This window comes from Geotrypetes seraphini, chromosome 4 (assembly GCF_902459505.1).
Source record: "Geotrypetes seraphini chromosome 4, aGeoSer1.1, whole genome shotgun sequence".
In the NCBI taxonomy this organism is placed as follows: Eukaryota; Metazoa; Chordata; class Amphibia; order Gymnophiona; family Dermophiidae; genus Geotrypetes; species Geotrypetes seraphini.
This window is the reverse complement of record NC_047087.1, coordinates 201,684,291-201,706,871: the sequence shown is the minus strand read 5'-3', so window position 1 is coordinate 201,706,871 and position 22,581 is coordinate 201,684,291. Positions and strand designations below refer to the sequence as shown.

At 45.3% G+C, this 22,581-nt stretch overlaps 1 protein-coding gene across 1 annotated transcript in view; it reads left to right on the top strand.

The window, feature by feature from the left end:
- Positions 1-22,581, top strand: part of NDST2 (N-deacetylase and N-sulfotransferase 2) — a 687,503-nt gene that overhangs the window by 608,777 nt on the left and 56,145 nt on the right. The window contains 2 exon segments of the mRNA XM_033942504.1: positions 8,907-9,035; positions 21,693-21,875. Coding sequence (XP_033798395.1) covers positions 8,907-9,035; positions 21,693-21,875 — 312 coding nt within the window.

Below are 22,581 nucleotides of genomic sequence, written 5' to 3'. Positions count from 1 at the left end.
ATGTATAGATGAGCACTGGAACTTGTCGCCAGAAGATATAGTGAAAGCAATTAGTGTAGCTGTGTTAATAAAAAAAGGTTGGGATGAATTCCTGGAGGAAAAGTCCATAACCGTTATTAAGGTAGACCTGTTGAAAGCCACAGTTTATCCCTGGGGGTAAGTAGTATGGAATCTTGCTACTTTTAGGGTTTCTGCTAGGTACTTCTAATCTGGATGGGCTACTTTTAGAAACAGAGTACTGGGCTAGATGGAGCGTTGGTCTGACCCATTATGTCAATTCATATGTTTACTTTTGGCATGGGCTCTTGTCTAAGGCTACCCGAGCTTTATCCGTTTTAAAGCTTTTACTGGAGCTACTAATAGTATAGAATAATACAAATGGATTAAGTCTCTTGTTGCATGTATTTTCTCATTTTAGACATAAGTTTGCTTCTCCAAATTCCTTTGTCTTTTGGTGTGTGAGGAAATAGTTCTACCTACATTTTTTTCAAAATCACAAAAACTAATATGAGAGAGCTCGCTACACTCTGGATTGAAAGCACGGTATCATTTGTGCCTTAAAAGGACTGAGCTATCATAAACTCAATGCAGTTTCTTATTTGATCCCAATTACAGTAGCATACTATTCACAAAAAGAATTCCCAAAAAACTGGATAGCTTGCTTCATAAATTCTCTTATCAATAAGCAGATACTCCTCTCAGCTCCAGAGTAAAGTCTCATCAGATGAGGACTGCTGCAGCCATCTGCAAAGCAGCAACATAGTCCTTGATCCATTCCTGTAGTTTGTATCACTCCCTGGACCAAGCTTCAGCTTTAGGTTAATCTATTATCCTAGGTCAAGCAGGACATTTGGGTGATGTCATCCACAAAGCCCGGTACGGACAGTGTTAAAGTGTACTGTTACTTTAAGCTTTAGCGAAGCTTCAGGATTGCCCGCACTGTGCACACGCGAGTGCCTTCCCACCCGACATCAGTTCATGGTTCGTCAGTTCTTCATTTTCTGCGGAGCAAAGAGTTGCGTCTAGACTGTATCCATATGAGTTGCCTTCCTGTCAATGTTTTTTTCTCTTTTTTGCCTTCAGCTCTTTTATTTTACTTTATTATTTTTACTAGTATTTCCTCTACCTTTTGTTCATTTTTTCATTAAATTTTCAACATCCAAAAATTGCCTCAGTTGGGCCTTGTGCCCATTCAGTCTTCAGGCTCAGCCTTCGGGCTCTCAGCACTTGCAAGCATTGAAACTATTGGGTCGTGTGCCCATTCATTCTTTGGGCTCTCAGCATTTACAACCATTGTATTTTTGATTTTGCTACTGAGATTTTCCCTCCGATGTCAAGACCTTCCAGTGAATTCAAGAAGTGCTGTCATTGTCAATGGCCCATCTCGCTCACTGATCCGCATAACTGGTGGATTCTTGTACCTGTTGTCTTATGTTGAAAAAGCACTCTCTTAAGGCTCGATGCCTCCATCAGGAGAAGCTTTTTGGAACAGCCTTGGCCTCAGAGGATAAATGGGAACGGGCGGTACTGGCATCGACACCTCCCTCAATGCTGGACTCAGTTCCTGCATAGACTAAACCTGCAAAAAAGCCATCCTCATTTCAACCGGCATTGCAGACATGCATGCCAAACGTCGACATCACCATCGTTCTTTATCGGTGCAGGCTGTATCACCTCTGAGGAGTATCTTGTCATCGAGGTCACCCACGCCTTGACACCCTGCAGCACCAGTGATACTGGCTGTTGAGCAAATGGTACCGGTGCAGTCCTTCCAGGACCAATTTAAGGAGTTTTTCCATCGGGAGTTAGAGCTTCGGGCAATTTGCAATGCTCTAAGAACGTTTCACAATTGTCTTCTTAACCAGCTCCTCCTTGTCAGAACAGACAATCAAGTGGCAATGTACTATATCAATAAGTTAGGTGGAACATGCTCTCTTCTTCTATGTCAGGAAGCTCTTCATATTTGGAAATGGGCATTTTTTCAAAATATCTTCCTCAAGGCAGTATATGTGCAAAGGAAGCAGAATGCTCTGGCCAAGAGGCTCACCAGGTTTCTTCAGCCACACAAGTGGACTCTCAATTCCAAGGTCTTGCACCACATCTTCTCATTTTGGGGGACTCCTCAGATAGACTGTTTGTGTCTCTCCACAATCACAATCTACCTCAATTCTGCTCCAGACAATTTTCTCCTCATTGCCTAGAAGCAAATGCATTTCTTCTGGATTGATCACGCAAGTTCCTATATCCATTTCCACCAGTCCCTCTTATTCTAAAGACATTATTCAAACTCAAGTGAGAAATAGCCACCATGATTCTCATAGCTCCTCGGTGGCCCAGACAACCTTAGTTCTACCTTCTACTTCAGCTGAGTGTCAAGGAACCAATTCATTTCAGATCTTTCCATATCTGCTCACTCAGAATCAAGGTTCTCTTTTACATCCCAACCTTCAGTCTCTACATCTAACAGCTTGGTACCTCTCAACTTGATTTTAATCTATCTGCCCTAGTTCAAGCCACTATAGCTGCTTCCAGAAAACCACCTACTCAACAATGCTATCGATTCAAGTGGACACATTTTACCACATGGTGTAATCTCCATCACTTGTATCCTACAACGTCCTCCATTCCTTCGAAGTTGGACTATGTTCTGCGCTTTCCAATTCTGGGCTTAAAACCACATCTGTCAGAGTTTACCTCAGTGCTATTAGTGTATACCATGTCCCTTTCAATAATAAACCTCTAGCTACTCATCTGCTAATTTCCCAGTTTATGAAAGGATTCTTGAACTCAAAAACTCCATTCAAACTGCCGCTAGTTGTTTGAGATCTGAATGTACTTCTCACAGTTCTGATGAAGCCTCTATTTGAACCTCTTGCAACTATTCATCTTAAGTATCTTATTTTGAAAGTAGTCCTCTTAATTTGTGTAATCTCAACTCGACTAGTGAGTGAACTTCAAGCACTGGTTTGTGATCCACCTTATATAGTATTTCATCACGACAAGGTGGTCCTCAGAACTCATCCTAAATTCCTTCCAAAGTAGTCACAGAATTTCAACTTAATCAATCCATTGTGCTATCTGTTTTCTTTCCAAAGCTTCATTCTCATCCTGGGGAAACAGCTCTTCACACCTTGGACTGTAAACATGCCTTGGCTTACTATTTACAAAAGATTAAGAGATACAGGTCTTCGTCTCAACTTTTCATCTATTTCGACCCTAACAGATTAAGAGTGCCTGTAACCCAACTATTTCCACATTGTTAGCAACCTGCACTTCCTTATCCCATGCTCAGGCTGGGCTGCCGCTCGAAGGACGTGTCTGAGCTATGGCAGCATCAGTGGTTTTTTTGCGTTCCACTCCCATTGAGGATATTTGCAAAGCAGCTACTTCGTCTTCAATTCACACTTTTACATCTCACTACTGTCTGGAAACCTATTCCAGATGAAATGATCGGTTTGGCCAAGCAGAATTAATTTTCTTCTTGAAGGCCAACTCTCCCTCCATCCCTTTCAGTTAAGCTAGGGAGTACCACATGTGAGAATATGCTGCCTGCTTGTCTTAGGATAAAGCAGAGTTACTTACCGTAACAGGTGTTACCCAGGGACAGCAGGCAGATATTCTCAAATCCCTCCCTCCTCCCCTGGTTGGCTTCTTTGCTTGCTTAGAGAATTGAGGAACTTAGAGCCGACTTCAGGTGGGAAGGCACTCGCACATGCATGGTGCAGGCAGTTTCGAAGCTTTGCTAAAACTTAAAGTGACAGTACACTTTAGCACTGTCCATACTGGGCTCCATGGATGATGTCACCCACCTGTGAGAATTATCTGCCTGCTGTCCCTGGATAACATTGTTACAGTAAGTAGCTGTAAAAAGTGCAGAGTCTAAGCAGCCCTAAGTTTGGGAGTCCCTTACTTGTGTGCCTGACTCAATCTTGCTTGTCAACAAAAAATGCAATGTTGCTCTCCTATAGCAGATGTTTTCCTTAGCAGGATTGATCTGGCAAACAATCCCTCTAACCTCCCTGAGAGCTTCTTAATTTACTGAGCTTTGGAACTAACTGCAGTGGCGTACCAAGGAGGGGGTGATCTGCCCCGGGTGCAAGCCTTGAGGGGGTGCGCCCAGCCTTGAAGTAATTGGTGTCCGGTCCCCCCCCCAACGTCCAGGTCTCCCATCTGGCATCCGGATTTCCCCCCCCAGCCTCCCTGCATCATTTACCTAGAGAAGCAGCCTGCAGCAAGATTGCTATGCCAGCGATCTTTGCGCTGCTTCGGCACTGTTTCCTCAGCCGCATTTCCGCCCCTCCTCTGACATCAGAGGAGGGGCGGGACCACGGTGGAGGAAACAGCGCTGAAGCAGCACAAAGATCGCTGGCATCGCGATCTTGCTGCAGGCTGCTTCTCTAGGTAAATGGTGCAGGAGGCCAGGGGGATGAGCGGTCCTTCGGGGTGGGGCGGGCAGGCAGGCCTTCAGGGGGGACATGCCTTCAAGGGAGGGACAGGCTTTCAAGGGGGGGACAGGCTTTCAAGGGGGGGACAGGCCTTTAAGGGGGGGGCAGGCCTTCAAGGGGGGCAGGCCTTCAAGGGGGGGACAGGCCTTCAAGGAGGACAGGCAGGGAGGCCTTCAAGGGGGGGACAGGCCTTCGGGGGGGTTCAGGCCTTCAAGGGGGGACAGGCCTTCAGGGGTGGGATGCAGACCTTTAAGAGGGGGGCCAGGCCTTCAGGGGAGGGGGGGCCCTGGTGCAGAAGTACATGGAGGGAAGGGGGGGGGGTTCAAAGAGACGTGCATATGCCGGCTTTGGGTGGGAAGAAATAATGGGTCTGAAAATAGATGAGAGGGAGAGAGATGATGGACCATGGGTTTTAGGGAGGAAAGGAACAGAAAGGGAGAGAAGTTGGACACTAGGGATGGTGTGGGGGGATAGAGATACTGGATAGAAAGGTAGTTGGGAAAAGAAAGGGAGAGATGGTGGACCCTGGGGTGGTGGGGAAGGAGGGAGAGATGCTGGATGAAAGGGTAGTTAAGAAAAGGTGGGTCTGTGGAGGGAGACGAAAAAAGGAAAGATGCCAGACCTCCTGGGTAGGGAAGGGAAACGGAAGGGGAGGACAGAGATGACAGATGGTTAGCATGCAGAAAGAAGAAAGGAGACCCTGGCAAGCAAGTTATCAGAAGACAACCAGAGCCTTGGACTAACAAGATTTGAAAAATAACCAGACAACAAAAGGTAGAAAAACTAATTTTATTTTCTGTTTTGTGATTACAATATGTCAGATTTGAAAAGTGTATCCTGCAGAGCTGGTGTTAGACCGCAAATGTGAGCTAGGATTTAACAGAGAGAGGAAAAGTCCTTTTTGTTTCTTTATTTTATTTACACCACAGCGCCAGTGTGGTTAGGAGAAGCTAAAGGGGGGTGAAAAAGCTATAAAATAAACCCACCAGGATGTTTGAAAAAAAAAACACCCAATTGGACAGGAAAATCGAATCGAAAAACCAATTCAATAGGCTGAATCGAATCGAAATTTTTTTTTCCTGAATTGGGCAGCACTAGTTTGTGCTACTGTCTTAGACTTTAGGACCTGGGATAGGGGAGAGATGGCATCCTGAGTACTTTATAATGCAAGTGAAACGAGGATTTGGTCAGACTTTTGAAGGGTCTGCAGAAGAAAAATATTGTATAGGCCGGGGACATGAGACAGCAGGAAATGGGAACTTTTCTTCCTTCTATTTTTGTGAATGGAAAGGCTGAAGATGTCAGAGAGTTCAGTTAAAATATGTGCTTTATAAGAAAATATAATAATGTGTTTTATAAAGTTTATAAGCATTGCTGGCCTACCCAGTGAAGTGTTCCTAGTGATGGTGGTGGTGGTGGCAGCGTGTCAATGTGTTGAGAGGAAGAGGTTGTCTGGGAAATTCTGCTGAGCAAACTCCGGGCCCATTTCCATCCCCCAGTTAATCCACTCCACTCAACTGGTTCACACACTGAGTGGGTCTTTGGGTGTTGTTCCTGGGTAGTTGTTTTGGGATCTGTTCCAGTGGTTTGTCAGTATCTCCTTCTGGTCCAAGGAAGGAAACTTTGTTAACCTTAGCATTGACCTTCAGAATATGTTTGTAACAGCACTGCTTGTGTGGCATTAGGCTATGTAGTGATCGAAAGAAAAAACCAGACCTTTGCACATTTTTGCACTACATGGTGGGTATATGAGGAGATTCACATTTCCTGCACAACTAAGTGCTGTATTTGACATCTAGCTAGGTCTCTGTTTGGAAGGAAAGATCTAAGCTTAAAAATGAAGTGGCTAGAAGTTATGGTAAAAGATAGTGTAGCTGGTTTTAAGAAAGATTTGGACAAATTCCTGGAGGAAAAGTCCATAGTCTGTTATTAAGACATGGGGGAAGTGTCTGCTTGCCCTGGATTGGTGGCATGGAATGTTGCTACTCTTTGGGTTTTGACCAGGTACTAGTGACCTGGATTGGTTACCATGAGAATGGGCTACTGGGCATGATGGACCATTGGTCTGACCCAGTTAGGCTATTCTTATGTTATGTTCTCATTTGTAGGGGCCTTTGTTTTCACTTCTTATTTTAATATATTTTTTTTCTGGGAACTTATCAGTGTTTTTTATAATGGGAACAAAAATGGAAGAGAATTAATGTGTGTGGAATGGGGGGGTAACTAATTTCTTCAGCTAAATAATTAAATCCACCTCAACCAGACATAGGAGAACTCGCACACCATTCACACACCCTCCAACCAAAAACATCAAAAGAAAAAAAACTGTTCGACAACCTCCTAGCCAGAGCTGCAACACTCGACCCCCAACTCTACAATCTATTGACCTCGACCACAGACTACAAAACCTTCAAAAAAGAAATAAAAACCCTTCTATTCAGAAATCACATAAAACCGAACTAACACAATCAGAACTGTCCCAAGCATCACCTGCAACTACTCCATATGTACTTCTGATGTCATGACAATTTAAACATAATTTATGTTGTTATGTTATGTTTGGAATAATATGAGGTTCAATAAAAGAAAATTTTCACTGCCTGCTTCCATTCTGACCATTTATTCCGTTTCATGGTCATTACAAAATATTTTTTTTTAACATGGCGGGGTGTCAAAAAATGATGGGCCCCAGGTGCCACATACCCTAGGTACGCCACTGACTAACTGCAATGAGGACATGAGAAGAGTGCTGTGTTCAGGAAGAGCGGTGTATGCTCAGAACTCAGTGGATGATGTCACTACTTGGGTGCCTAATCAATCCTGCTGTCTATGGAAAGCATTAGAGAATGACATGGGGACAAATTTTCCCCATCCCCATGGGAACTAATTTTCCCATCCCGGCAAGTTCTTTTTCCATCCCTGCCCTATTTCTGCAAGCTCCAGACTCATCTGCACAAGCCCCAAACACTTTAAAATCGTAAGTGTCCGAGGCTTGTGTGGTTAAGGTATAGCTTACAGGAATGGAACAGGGATAGCGACAAAACTCATGGGGACAGGGCAGGGAAATTGAGTTCCTACGGGGATAAGCATCTGTTAAAAGTGAGCAACATTGCTTTACACCCATTGAAACCTTCTGGAACCCACTTTGGCTTTAGCAAATATGACCAGTCAGTGCTAAGAACTTTGAAAACACCCTTAAAACACAATTTTTTCCAGCTTTTTCCCTACAAATCACAGTTGTGCAGGTTGCCTGAAGGAGAACATGGAGAAGGGACTTCAAGATAATCCTTACCATGAGAATCTTTACATGTTTGACTGACTTGTCTTATCTGTCCTTGGAGAAAGCAAAGTTGCTTATTTGTAATTTGTGTTCTCCAGAGACAGTATGATAAATAAAAGCACATGTACTTCCCTGACTCCCTTGGAGTTAAAATAAATAAAAATGTTTGCTTAATAGCATATAACAGTACAGTATATAATAGCATATAACTAAGGGGACCCACTTGCCTGTGCTTGGCTGCTCATGACCAGAAAGGCTTTCTAGTTCTAGCTAGCAAAATGTTCCGTTCTCTGTGCCACGTATGACTGATTTATTGTGCTCTCCAAGGAGAACAAAGATGAGGAACTTTGGCCCCCTTTTATCAAGTTGCGTTAGGGTTGTTTGGGGTTTTTTTCCCAGCTACTGCAGTGAACGCTCTGACGCTCACAGGAATTCTATGAGCGTTGGAGCTTTGACCACAGTGGCTGGCGATTAAAAAAAAAAAATCCCTAATGCAGCTTGATAAAGGGGGCCTTTGTTTTCCCTGCAGAAACCAATGCTGTAGCTGTTGGCAACTTAGATTAAAAAAGGGGGGTGGGATTCAACAAAAGGCACTAAGCGCAGTAGAGCACACTGTTAAAGATGGCCATTATATTCCTTTGAGCATCTTTAGCGATTAGCGTCCTTTGTCGAATCTCCCCTCCCCCCCCCCCCGCTAAATTGTTTGTACAGTATTTACCAGTATTGTGCAGTACTATGGCATTGTTATATATACACTGGCAGTCTATAAAGATGAATCGCTAACCTTCAAAGAATTTCTTGTCTACTTTTCTAAACATCAAGTCATACAGGTACATATATATCTTACACAGCACTTCAGACTGTACATGCATGATCTGGGTTTTGTTTTGTTTTTTACATAGTATGAGATTTACATGACAATTTGTTAGTTGCCATATAATTTTTGCCATATAAATTATTTTATTATTGACATGATGACTGAAAATATACTGACAGCAAATAATTTACATAAGACCAGAAATCAAAAAGTTAATTTACTGATTCATTATTAGTGTACCCAGTACAGCAAAAGAAACGTACTTGGGGGCTTTTAAAAAGTCTCACATAAATTACAGAGCAGCAAGTAAAAATTGCCGCTTGATCTTCTGTTTCTTTAGCCCATATTCTTATCTCCCTTCTAGGTGCTGCCTCGCCAGACCTGTGGGCTTTTCACTCACACCATCTTTTACAATGAATATCCCGGAGGCTCCAAGGAGCTAGACAAGAGCATTCGGGGGGGTGAGCTCTTCCTCACGGTCCTACTGAATCCTGTAAGTACAGGAAGTAATGTTGTCATATCTGGTACACCTAAGGGCTAGGGACGGTAGGGACAAGTCTATCATAAGAGATGGACAAGAAGGAAGATTGGGGCATCAAGTGGAGGAGAGGGGGAGGAAATGTGGTACCCTTATGAGTCAGACTGCAAGCATGTGAACCAAAAAGGGGGCGCGTCAAAAGCAAATGTTGTTTGGGACACCATTTTTACCAGCCGCTGTCCTGAGCAGGAGGAAGGCACATGTTTTGATCCTTTTGAAAGGGTTGTTTGAAAAGGTTGTTAAAATCAGCAACTTGAAAAAAAAATTATAAAAGCAAAGTTCAAATGTTCCTGTAATTGAGAAAATAAGTTCATATTAAATGCTAACTGCAACTACTAACCTTCAAAGAATTTCTTATTTATTTTTCCAAATAAAAAAACATTGTTTATGGGTCAGTTTAAAATCTTTCCCAGAAGGATGCAGCAGTCATAATAGCAGTACTTACCTAGCCTTTTGTCTAGCAGCTTCTAAAGGTTATCTCCTCCTCTAGCTGGCTTTTGACACAGAAGCAAATTTTTGTGAGCCTATAATAAAACTAAGTTTTTAACCATTGCTCTAGAACAAGAGTGGGCAACTCCAGTCCTCGAGGGCCGGAATCTAGTTGGGTTTTCAGGATTTCCCCAATGAATATACATGAGATCTATTTGCATGCACTGCTTTCAATGTGTATTCATTGGGGAAATCCTGAAAACCCAACTGGATTCTGGCCGTCGAGGACCGGAGTTGCCCACCCCTGTTCTAGAACAGAGGTTCCCAACCCTGTCCTGGAGGACCACCAGGCCAATCGGGTTTTCAGGCTAGCCTTAATGAATATGCATGAGAGAGATTTCCCTGTAATGGAAGTGAGAGACATGCAAATCCGCTCCATGCATATTCATTAGGGCTATCCTGAAAACCCAATTGGCCTGGTGGTTCTCCAGGACAGGGTTGGGAACCACTGCTTTAGAAGATACGTAGGCCTAGATTCACTAAACTCACCGATCTGGATCGTTGTTGGGCGATCCGTGGCTGAGTTTTTCTGAGCAATCGATTCCCTACAGCTTCATCATGCAAATGCTCTGATCAGACGCACGCCCACAAGCAATCCCACGGCTGTTATGGAACAGAACATGCTCTAGACCACGGGCTAACACAGCGCTTTTGCAGAATATATAAAAAGGGAGTTCGTATGCATATCTATAGATACTTTACAGTTTTACAGTTTCATATTTTTCATTTTGATGGTTGGGGTTGTAACCTCGATACTGGGATTTCAGGGTGGCGGAGCAGGAGAGTCGTCAAGAGCAGTAAGCAACTGGTCCTCAGCAATCGCTTCATTTCGGATCAGAAAACCCAATCGACGTTTCTTCTTCTGCTTAGTGAATCGATGCCTTCCTACTTATGCATGCCATTTCTCCTCATTTGCATTGGCGGATTGGATTGGGTGGGAGATTGATCGGGCAGAAGGTTAGTGAATCGGGTCGGGGTCGGGAAACAATCGCAAACTGGCCAGGACACAATCGGTGAGTTTAGTGAATCTAGGCCTAAGTCCACTTTCTTTCCCCTCTGGTTAAGTTGACCGTGTCCTCTGAGATCATACTTCAGTGCTGCGATGTATTCATAGCTTAACACAATAAGCAATAGATCAACTAGAGTTATAAAATCTCTGATTTATTCCTTACAATAAAAGAGAGAAAGGAAAAGAGTGGTGTTGATGATTGTATTCCTTTCTAATTGCTTTCTGAATTACTTTAAATAGAAACTATGAACATTTCCTGTTTATAGTATGACAAGGAATTGCTACCACAATCTGCATTGACATATAATACAGTTCAACATTGTGTGACATACTTACATATTAGGAGAGAAATAAAAATAAAATGATACAAAAGAATGATTTATATAAATTAGATTTGGTGTATTATCAGAGAACAGAGCAGTGGATAGAAATGTTTATTGTTTATTGTGAGCTTCTTTACCACTATTAATGACTGGGATATCAATTCAGAGCGGTTTGCATGAGCTATAAAAGGTGTTACAATACTTGACTTTCTATGGGAGGGGGGTTAGTAGTTGTAGATATGGCAGGAGGGTGTGGGAACCTTCCTGCCATAATTTTAAAAAGCCCGAAGGTACAGGGAGGGGTGGGCCGGGCCGATGGCAGGAGGGAGTTGGCATCCCTCCTGCCATATTTGTGGGGACCGGGTGGGCAGCATCGGGCCCGATGGCCACAGAGGCGGCGGATTTAAAACTACGGGCTTGCTCTGCTAAAAAGCATTGCAAGCCTGTGGTTTTAAAGGGCAGGAGAGTCGGCCAGCATAGAAGCGACTGTTAGTGTTAGCTAAAATGTTTAGTGAATCTCTGCCCTCCCAAATTTGCATGCCATTTCCCTCATTTGCATGCATGGATTCACTTTAGTGAATCGGGCCAGAGGGAAATCTGCTCGCTAAGGGCTCGCAAAACGATCAGTTTGCTTTGTGAATCTAACCCTAATTCTGTAAGGATATTCAGACTGTATTAGAGAGGAACGCAAAAGTGGAAAGTATAAAGCATAGGATGGGGGACTCCACACAAGAAATATTACTAGATCTGTGTGTATGCCCTCATGACACAGACCCTAGGACACTTCCAGGGGAGATTGTGCTGGACATTGAGGCCACACCCTGGAAGATTCTGGCAGTGAAAGAAGTTAGTGGCCTCTCAGAACAGACAAAAGATAGAACTCTAGAGAAGGAACTCAATGAATTCTTAAATCAGTAAGATAGAACACTAGCTGACATTAAACCTATGCTTAGTCATAGAGAAAATGTTTCTTCTGACATTGCTTCCATAATGCTAGCAATAGAAAAGGTGCTGAAAAATAATCAAAAGACTCAAAGAGAAAAACCCTGTCTATAAGAGGTTAAGAACTTTTTCAGGTAGATCTCCTGTGCCTGGAGGAGGAGGAGGAGATTTGGAAATTATGAAAATTGGTTAGAGCAAGCTACCCAGATGGTGCAGGAGTGGGAGTGCCCTGCCATAGAAAAAAGAAGGTGACTAGGTGAAAGCCTAAGGGGGCCCAACTCTACAGACTGTGGGGGCTGTAAAAGCTGAAAACCCTCAAGCCTCAGCTGAGGAGTGCCTAGAAGCATTAGAAAGTACATTTGGCACGCCAGAAAGTAGATCTGACCTGTATTTTTGATTTAGAAACACATGTCAAAAAGAGAAAGAAAAACTTTCAGATTATCTCTGGAGATTAGAAACTCTCCTTAGGAGAGTAGTCAGGAAGGTTGGCTTAGCATCCTCAAGAAAAGACTCTGCATGATAGAACAACTAATAAGAGGTGCTGCCTGTACAGACAGAATGATCAGACACCTGAGGCTCCGTGAGAGGAAAACAAAACCGTCTAGGTTTTTACAGGTTCTCAGAGGTCAGAGAAGAAGAGGAGTAGGAGGAAGCAAGTCTGTCTTTGGTAGGAGCAAAGAATATCCCTTAGCCACTTGCCAGGTCTTTTGCCCAGAGGAATGAAGTGGCTTGCTTAACAGAGTCTATCAGGCAATTACCCCTCTCTCTCTCACACAACATACACATGACCTACTTCATGTACCTTTTATACATAAACAGTACAAAAGGAAGTGGGAACAGACAATGAACACTCCACTGAAGATCACTGATGTAAAACCCACTTGTTTATTTCAGAAAAGGATTCAAGCAGAAGCTGTGAAAATGCTTCCATAGCTTTTCAGTGATTTTTGGTTACTCTGGCATGTTAGTTGGACTGAGGTTTGTTTTATCCCAGACCTGTCATCTGTGAACATATATGCCACAGTGACCCCTGATGCAGGCGTTCCTCAGACGCCGAAACACAGTGCTGTGTCGGGTCCACAGCTTCTGCTTGTGTCCTTTTCTGAAATAAACAAGACGACAATGCTCTAATACCTTTAAGTGGTGTAGCTGAGAAAAATACAGCTGATAGTGAAAGTATGCCTGCTGTTTCAGATGAAAAGGGTCTAGCCCTTCCAAATTGCGCTTAAAAAGACGAAGTTATGTGTAAAGAAGAATTCCATTAAGATAAGTCCATGGTTGAAATGAAATTGGCATATATTTCTTAAAGTATAAAATATTTATTTAAATTAAGGTTATGATAAAATAGAGTATCAGGCACTGAGCACTTTAAAGTTAAAGTATAAAATTTCTATTGAGCCAGTGACGATATTACCGCGTAAATCTCGCTGCTATGAAAATTTATTAATGGGGTTGGGTGGTTGGGGCTGAGGCTCAGAAGAAAAAGAATAAAAGTAACAGAACAATTGATGAATGTTTGGTTTTGTAAGATTGCTGTTTCAGATGAGACATCTGGTCAGCACACTGATCAAGTTTCAAGTTTATTAAAAAATTTTATACCACTTAATCAGATTTCTAGGCGATGTACAGTGTAAAAAATTCCATAAAAACACATTAAAATTAGAAATACTACACAAGACCAGGGTAGATTAATAAGACACAAAACAAGACATATAAACTTATCTTACACAAATAGGAAAAAAGGGGCAAGAACTACAATCTTTAAAGAAAAGAGCACAGTAAGAGGGAAAGGTAAGGGTAAAAAGCTATAAAGCTTAGTTATCCCAGGACAAGCAGGCAGCATATTCTTAACGTATGAGTGACGTCACCGACGGAGCCCCGGTATGGACACTTTTTACTAGAAAGTTCTAGTTGGCCGCACCGCGCATACGCGAGTGCCTTCCCGCCCGACGGAGGAGTGCGTGGTCCCCAGTTTCTTCATTTCCGCGGAGCGAAAAAGACACATGTGGTTTCAACGGCCGTTGAAAACATCCTTTTTGCCTTCCTGCTCACATTATTTTCTTGTTTTTCCTCCTTTTCCCTTCGGGTTCTCTTTTTTTTTCTTCGATTAAAAAAAAAAAAATCTCTTGTTTTCTCTTTTATTTTTTAATCCGGCCCAAGCGGGGCCTGTTGTCACCATACAGGCCTCCGGTTTTGATTTTGCGGAGGCCGTGTTTCCCTTCATGCCCCCTCAACCGGGCTTTAAGAAGTGCCAGCGGTGTGCACGCCCGATCTCTCTCACTGACCCACACAATTGGTGCCTACAGTGTTTGGGTCCACAGCATCGGGCTGACACCTGCACCCGCTGTGCCACTCTTAAGAAATGCACATTAAAAAATCGGCAGATCCAGCAGAACATCCTTTTCGGTACCGGATCTGCTATGGAACCTGCTGCGACGTCGACGGTACCGCAAAAGGCGGCACCGACTACTTCGACGACGCCCGATCCTTCCTCGGGGTCGCTGGCACCAGGTAAGCCGGCTAAGAAGCCTTCCACCTCCCTTGAGCGTCCACCGGCCACAGTGGTGACGCCGATCCTCCCAACCTCACGCCGACCCCGCAAACGCTCCGCCCCGATCTCGGTGAGTGCCTCGTCATTGGCCTCCTCATCGCCGGGGCGTGGAGCAGCACCTATGGAACCGAAAAAGAAAAAAGCGGTACCGGTGCCACCCCTGGATGACCGCATCGCGGCCATACTCCAAGACAAATTACAGGAACAGCTGCAGCACCAACTCCAGCACCTGTTACCGACCCTCTTGGCACCACTTCTTTCAGTACCGGACCGGCCCGAGCCTCGCACCATCCCCCCGGTGTCCACCCCCTCGGTGCCGCTCAACACTTCTATGCCAATCCTCTCGGCTGAACCACTCCGTTCTCATCCTGTGATACCAACCCGATCTGAGGCCGATCCTCCTCGGGACCAGGAAGGGCACCGCTCTCCCCGGGACCGAGATCGGCACCGCTCTTCCCGGGACCGGGATCAGCACCGGTCTTCCTCTCCCGGTACCGCCTCAATGCACTCCGGCAAGTCTCTTTCTAAGACCCGCCACACTGAACCTCCCACCCAAACATCTCAGCGTGCGCACACTGATATCAGGGATCCAGACTTATGGGAAGAATCCCCACCCGGTACCGATGATGAGGCTTCAACAACGGACGAGGAACCCTCGATGGTTGATACCAGTTCCAAACCTGAACAGTCCTCATTCACGAAATTTCTAAGAGAAATAGACAGAGTCGACGGCTCTGTCTATCCCTTTGGAGTCCGACACTTAGAAGTCCCAGGCTTTCCTTGACGCCCTGGACTTCGAACAACCCCCCAAAGAATTTTTAAAGTTACCCGTCCACGACATCTTACGGGAAACTTTTTACAAAAATTGGGAAAACCCTCTCACGGTACCGGGTGCCCCTCGAAAACTGGATAGTTATACAGGGTCATTCCTATCCCGGGGTTCGACAAACCTCAACTACCCCATGAATCCCTTCTAGTGGAGTCCACCTTAAAGAAAACCCAGGGCTCCAGTGTTTATGCCTCCACCCCTCCTGGCAGAGAGGGCAGAACGATGGATAAATTTGGCAAGCGCCTTTATCAAAATTCCATGCTTGCCAACAGGGCTAATAATTACACCTTCCACTTCTCCTTCTATATGAAACATTTGGTGCAACAACTCTCCTCCTTACAAAAGTACATCCCTGAGCGTAAGGTCTCGGTTTTTCAACAACAAATTACCAGTTTGCTCCAACTCCGGAAATTTATGGTGCGATCCATTTATGACTCTTTTGAGCTGACCTCTCGAGCATCTGCCATGGCTGTTGCCAAGAGGCGCTTGGCCTGGCTGAGAGTTTCTGACCTCGATATTAATCACCAAGACCGCCTGGCTAACGCACCTTGTCTTGGTGATGAACTCTTTGGGGAGTCCCTAGACTCAACTACCCAGAAACTCTCGGCACACGAGACCAGGTGGGATACCCTGATCAAACCTAAAAAGAAGACTCCACCTACTCGTCCCTACAAAAAGCAGTCTTCCTACCAACGCAGGTTCTCGGCCAGACCTCTCAACCCGCCTCAACAACAACAACCTCGACGGCCTCGTCAGCAGCACCACACTCAGGCACGGTCACAGTCTCACCAACCTGCCAAGCCTCTCCCGCAGTCAAAACCGTCTCAGCCCTTTTGACTCTTTTCTCCAGGGCATAGCCAGTCTCCCACCATCCTTGCCTCTGCCTCAGCCGATAGGAGGACGTCTTCAACTCTTCCTCAACCGTTGGGAGGTCATCACATCAGACCTGTGTGTCCTCAACATCATTCGCCACGGCTACTCTCTCAACTTCCAGACTCTTCCACCAGACAATCCTCCCATAGAGTCTGTTTCTCACTCCTCTCAATCCCCCCTCCTCCTGAGGGAGGTCCACTCCCTCCTCCTTCTCAATGCCATCGAAGAGGTGCCCCCAGACCAAAGGGGTCAGGGATTCTACTCCCGCTACTTCCTGGTTCCCAAGAAGACAGGAGACCTCCACCCCATCCTCGATCTCCGGAACCTCAACAAGTGTCTGGTCAAGGAAAAGTTCAGGATGCTCTCCCTTGCCACGCTTTACCCTCTTCTCGTTCATCACGACTGGCTATGTTCCCTAGACCTCAAAGAGGCCTACACTCACATTTCAATCCATCTGACTTCACGTCGCTACCTCCGATTTCAGGTACAGCACCGCCACTATCAGTACAAAGTGCTACCCTTTGGCCTCGCATCATCGCCCAGGGTGTTCACCAAGTGCCTTATTGTGGTGGCGGCCTTCCTCAGGTCTCACAACCTCCAGGTGTTCCCATACTTGGACGATTGGTTGGTGAAAGCTCCTACGTCTCCGCTTGTGCTACAAGCCACTCAACACACCATCTCTTTCCTCCATCTCGGGTTCGAGATCAACTACCCCAAGTCGCATCTGCTTCCCACACAGCGACTTCAGTTCATTGGAGCCGTCCTCGACACCACTCTGATGAGGGCATTTCTTCCCTCAGACCGCCAACGGACCCTGCTCCATCTCTGCCATCAGGTGCTCCTTTGTCGCTCTATTCCTGCTCGGCAAATGATGGTCCTCCTGGGCCACATGGCCTCGACAGTCCATGTGCTTCCTCTGGCACGCCTCCACCTCAGGACACCTCAATGGACTCTGGCAAACCAATGGTCACAGACCACGGATCCTCTTTCTCATCCCATCTCTGTGACATCGTCTCTTCAGCAATCTCTTCAATGGTGGTTGAACTCCTCACATCTTTCCAGGGGTCTACTCTTTCATCTGCCCCCTCACTCCATAATCATCACCACGGATGCCTCCCCCTATGCGTGGGGAGCTCACCTGGGAGATCTTCGCACCCAGGGTCTCTGGACCCCTCAGGAGCGTCTACATCACAACAATTTCCTGGAACTCAGAGCCATGTTCTATGCTCTCAAGGCCTTCCAGCACCTTCTCTGCCCTCAGGTTCTTCTCCTGTGCACAGACAACCAAGTCGCCATGCACTACATAAACAAGCAAGGCGGCACCGGATCTCCCCTCCTCTGTCAGGAGGCCATCCGCATCTGGACCTGGGCCACGGCCCACAGTCTCTTCCTCAAGGCTGTCTATATCCAGGGCGAACAGAATTCCCTGGCCGACAATCTCAGCCACAACCTTCAACCTCACGAGTGGACTCTGGATCCTCCCACACTCCGCTCCATCTTTGCTCAGTGGGGCACTCCTCAGGTGGATCTCTTTGCAGCTCCTCACAACCATCAGCTGCCCCAGTTCTGCTCCAGACTCTCCTCTCCTCATCGTCTGACCCCGGATGCATTCCTGCTCGACTGGTCGGATCGGTTCCTCTATGCCTTTCCTCCACTGCCTCTGATGTTGCAGACGCTATTCAAACTCCGCAGGGACAGAGCCACCATGATTCTCATCGCCCCTCGGTGGCCTCGCCAACACTGGTTCTCCCTCCTGCTCCAGCTCAGCTCCAGGGAGCCCATTCCTCTTCCTGTGTTTCCTACTCTACTTACGCAGCAGCATCAGTCTCTACTACATCCCAACCTGTCCTCACTCCACCTGACAGCTTGGTTTCTCTCGGGCTGACCTCTCCAGAGAATCTGTCTCAGCCTGTCCGTCGCATTTTGGATGCCTCCAGGAAACCGGCCACCCTCCAATGTTACCATCAGAAGTGGACCAGGTTCTCCTCTTGGTGTCTACTGCATCACCACGATCCCACCTCATTGGCGGTGGAAACTATACTGGACTATTTGCTCTCTCTATCCGATGCTGGCCTCATGTCCACCTCAATCAGAGTCCACCTCAGTGCCATCACTGCGTTTCATGAGCCTATCCTCGGAAAACCTATTACGGCTCATCCCCTGGTTTCCCGGTTCATGAGAGGCCTCTTTAATGTCAAACCACCTCTGAAGCCTCCTCCAGTCGTCTGGGACCTGAATGTGGTTTTATCATGAAACCTCCGTTTGAGCCTCTTGACACTACTTCACTCAAATTTCTGACGTGGAAGGTGCTTTTCCTCATTGCCATCACCTCTGCCAGGAGGGTTAGTGAGCTGCATGCACTGGTTGCCGACCCACCTTTCACTGTTTTTCACCATGACAAGGTGGTTCTGCGTACCCATCCTAAATTCCTTCCCAAGGTGGTCTCGGATTTTCATCTTAACCAATCCATTGTGTTGCCTGTCTTTTTCCCTAAGCCCCATTCTCATCCTGGGGAACAGGCATTGCACACGCTGGACTGTAAGCGTGCCCTTGCTTACTACCTTGACCGTACCAGGGCTCACCGCTCGTCTCCTCAGCTCTTTTTGTCCTTCGACCCTAACCGTCTAGGTCGCCCTGTCTCCAAACGGACGCTTTCCAACTGGCTTGCTGCCTGCATTGCGTTCTGTTATGCTCGGGCCGGTCTCTCACTGGAAGGTGCTGTCACGGCCCACAGGGTCAGAGCTATGGCTGCTTCTGTGGCTTTCCTCCGTTCCACACCCATCGAGGAAATCTGAAAGGCTGCCACTTGGTCCTCAGTTCACACATTCACTACTCACTACTGTCTGGATACCTTCTCCAGACGGGATGGGCACTTCGGCCAATCTGTGTTACACAATTTATTTTCCTAATGGCCAACCATCCCTCCTTCCTCTCTGTTAGCTTGGAGGTCACCCATACGTTAAGAATATGCTGCCTGCTTGTCCTGGGATAAAGCACAGTTACTTACCGTAACAGGTGTTATCCAGGGACAGCAGGCAGATATTCTTACGTCCCACCCACCTCCCCGGGTTGGCTTCTTAGCTGGCTTATCTTAACTGGGGACCACGCACTCTTCCGTCGGGCGGGAAGGCACTCGCACATGCGCGGTGCGGCCAACTAGAACTTTCTAGTAAAAAGTGTCCGTACCGGGGCTCCGTCGGTGACGTCACCCATACTTTAAGAATATCTGCCTGCTGTCCCTGGATAACACCTGTACGGTAAGTAACTGTGCTTTTTGGTCCTTAAAAGGACAGTTATTGTCCATAAGCATCCTGATGAATTCTGTATTAGTATGCAGGTCAGACAGGATTCATAAGCCTATCACAAAAATTGGGTACCTCTTTTAATCATTTTTTACAAATTTCTGCAGACACTGTCATTGCTGATTGGTTGATAGTTCCAGAATTCAACTGGCTAGGCAAGATGACTCTGCTGTACTAGGTAGCAATTGTGCTTACCACACTGGGCTTACAGGTGGACATGGGAACCTGTCCAATTATGACAGGGGGAGAGCGTGAGAGGGGAGATTCCTCTGCTCACTGAATCTTTCGAACGTTTTAAGATGCAGGGAGCTGATATTGCTTCTGATGTCATGGCAGCGGGGAGGCTGTCACACACACTGTGTGAACTCATCCCACTGCCAAAAGCAGAGAGCTATTACTGACTCTTTTTTGAAAGATTCAGAGGGGTTTTTTTTTCTGTTTGAGAGCAGTGTAGAGAGAGACCTAACTGCAGTTGGAGTGAGAAGGGGAAGGGAGCAGTTTGGAGGAGGGAGATGCAGCTTGTCTCTCTCAGTTTAATAGTTTAATGGAAACTGGCAGAGAATTTCTTTAAGCAGGTGGCTACCTCTATGCATATAGCTCTGGAGATCAGTGTCCCAGAACCCTGAATATACTGATAAAGAAGGTATTTCTATTTGTCCTATTTACCCTCTTTTTATCTGATAGTGTTCTTCTGGCCTGCCTCCTGTGTACATAACCAGGCCAGGGATTACAAAAGCAACAATCTCCATAAAAAGTATTTAAGATATTTTTATGGTGAGCAAGTTAATTTTCCCAGTTTTGACCTAGTAAGATTCTGGAGGGGTTGATCATTGAAAATAAAAGTTGATTTTATAAAAACAGCATTGATAAGTTGCTACAGGGGTTTTTGATGTTTTCTGATGATAAATAAATAATAGCAAACATAAATAAATACATTTGAAATATTTGAACAAAGAATTGTTTCAGATTGGGGAATATTTTATAAAAGCAACATAAGCACCTATGGGCTAGATTCACTAAGCAAACCAATCGTGTACCGATCGGTTTGCGAGCCCTTAGCGACCAGATTTCCCTCCTGCAGTATTCACTAACCTGTGTAGCGATCCTCTTCCGGTGCATGCATGCAAATGAGGGGAACTGCATGCAAAGTAGGCAGGGACGCGATTCACTAAACTTTTTTTCGATCCCACTGGCCTCGCAAAAAGCGACTGCTCAAGACCAGTCGCTGAAGCCCTTTGCGACTGCCCTGCCTTCTGCCGCCCTGCTTTCTAACCTCTCAGCCCCATCTCCTGCAACCCCAAAAGAGCCTGCCTGCCTGCCCCGATCTCTCCTGCTCTCTGCTGCCCTTCCCCGCAGTGCAAGCCCATGGTTTTAAAGCGGGGCTGCATGCCGCAGTGCAGCATCAGTTTTAAACCCGCGGGCTCGCACTGAAGGGAAGGAGGGAATAGGCTGCTGCCGCCGCAAAGGAGCAGGAGAGTTGGGCCCCGAACATGCCTGCCCCAACTGCCTGTGTAAGTCTGTGATTTTGAAAGTGTAAAGTAAAAAAAAAAAAAAAAATTGCGGCTAGGACGGGTCTGCGCATGTGTGCGGATTGTGCATGCGCAATCCGTGCAGGCAGATGGGGGCGTTCCTCCGATCGCCCCCATCTGCATATTTTAGGTTAGTGAATTTGTTGGACCTGCCTGAATCAGAAACAGATTGTTCCGATTCGAGCAGGTTAGTGAATCTAGCCCTATGTGTCTTCTTAAAATAGGTATCCAGAGCCTCACTTACAAATTAACACCTGTTCCAAGATAACAGGAGTTGTGATCGTGAACATCTGTACTTGGCATATTTACTTTAATTCTTGCATATATTTCACCTCCACCCAAACCAAACCCTTGAATTTGTATGAAAGTATAAATATAAAAGTATACATATTCTTTCCATGTTCTTACTTTTGACCTGCCCATATCCATGCCAAAATTTTTATGATCTCTTTTCTATGGATAAAACAATATTTACATGTAAAAGTAATTGCTTTGATATTGTTTGTACTCCATCATACATGTGTATGCCTCCCCACACTCTCCCCAACAATTATGTAAGACCACACGCTATAACATTTATATTATTTTTCTTCGATTCTTTGGCATGTTGAGTTTGACATAATGTCAAGATGTCCCTGTGGAAGCATGCTGTTCTGCTACCAGACACCATTAGGCCATTGTAACATTTCTACTTGAGTTTAAGGGGGAAAAAAAGAGAGGATCTTTTTCTGAATTTAATATATGTTCTTTTTTTGCTGTGCATAGATAAGCATCTTCATGACCCATTTGTCTAATTATGGCAATGATCGCTTGGGGCTGTACACTTTTGAAAGTCTGGTCAAGTTTGTACAGTGCTGGACCAACCTTCGTCTGCAGACTCTGCCACCTGTCCAGCTAGCAAAGAAGTACTTTGAAATCTTTCCCCAGGAGGAGAACCCCCTCTGGCAGGTGGGTGAAGGCAGCAGCAGCACCACCAAGAGGTCAAATCACAAAGTGTAAAAGAAATCAGGTTAGAGAGGAGGTTAATAGAATTCCAGTGAGTGCATGTTAAAGATTGAAATTCTTGACACATGAGAGAGCGCAGGAGGGCCTGGTCTCAAAAGTTGCTTCTTTCCTAGTTTGTTAGCAGGACATTTTAGCATTTCCAGTTATTTATCAAAAATATATTTGAATTGGCTCTTCTAAAAGTGAGAACACTTTTATGTTCAGAGGGAAGAGAACATTTTTTAATTTATATATTCTTCATATTGTTGTAAATCTTTTAGCTATTTCTAACACAGTTATTAAAGTGCTGTGGTTGGCATACTAGTCTACTTAGATATGGCATAATATGATTCCATTTTACTTTTAACCCGTTTTTCATGATATGATATACTGTACTATTGTATTTGTATCATTATTGATTTTAATTTAATATTCTCTGTTACCCAATCTATTATAGGTTCTGTTGATCATGGAGCGAAGTGAGCTATAAATTTTGATAGTTAGAAATGATAAACAGAGAAAATAATCGCAGATAAAGGCCTGACCCATCTAGTCAAGAATGCAGTTCAAACCTTTCTAGTGGTTTAACATAACTCATTAGTGACCAGTTTTTGAAAGCCATACTGCCTTCATCAGATGAGAGAAGAATTGTTTCTGCTGGTTCCTCCAG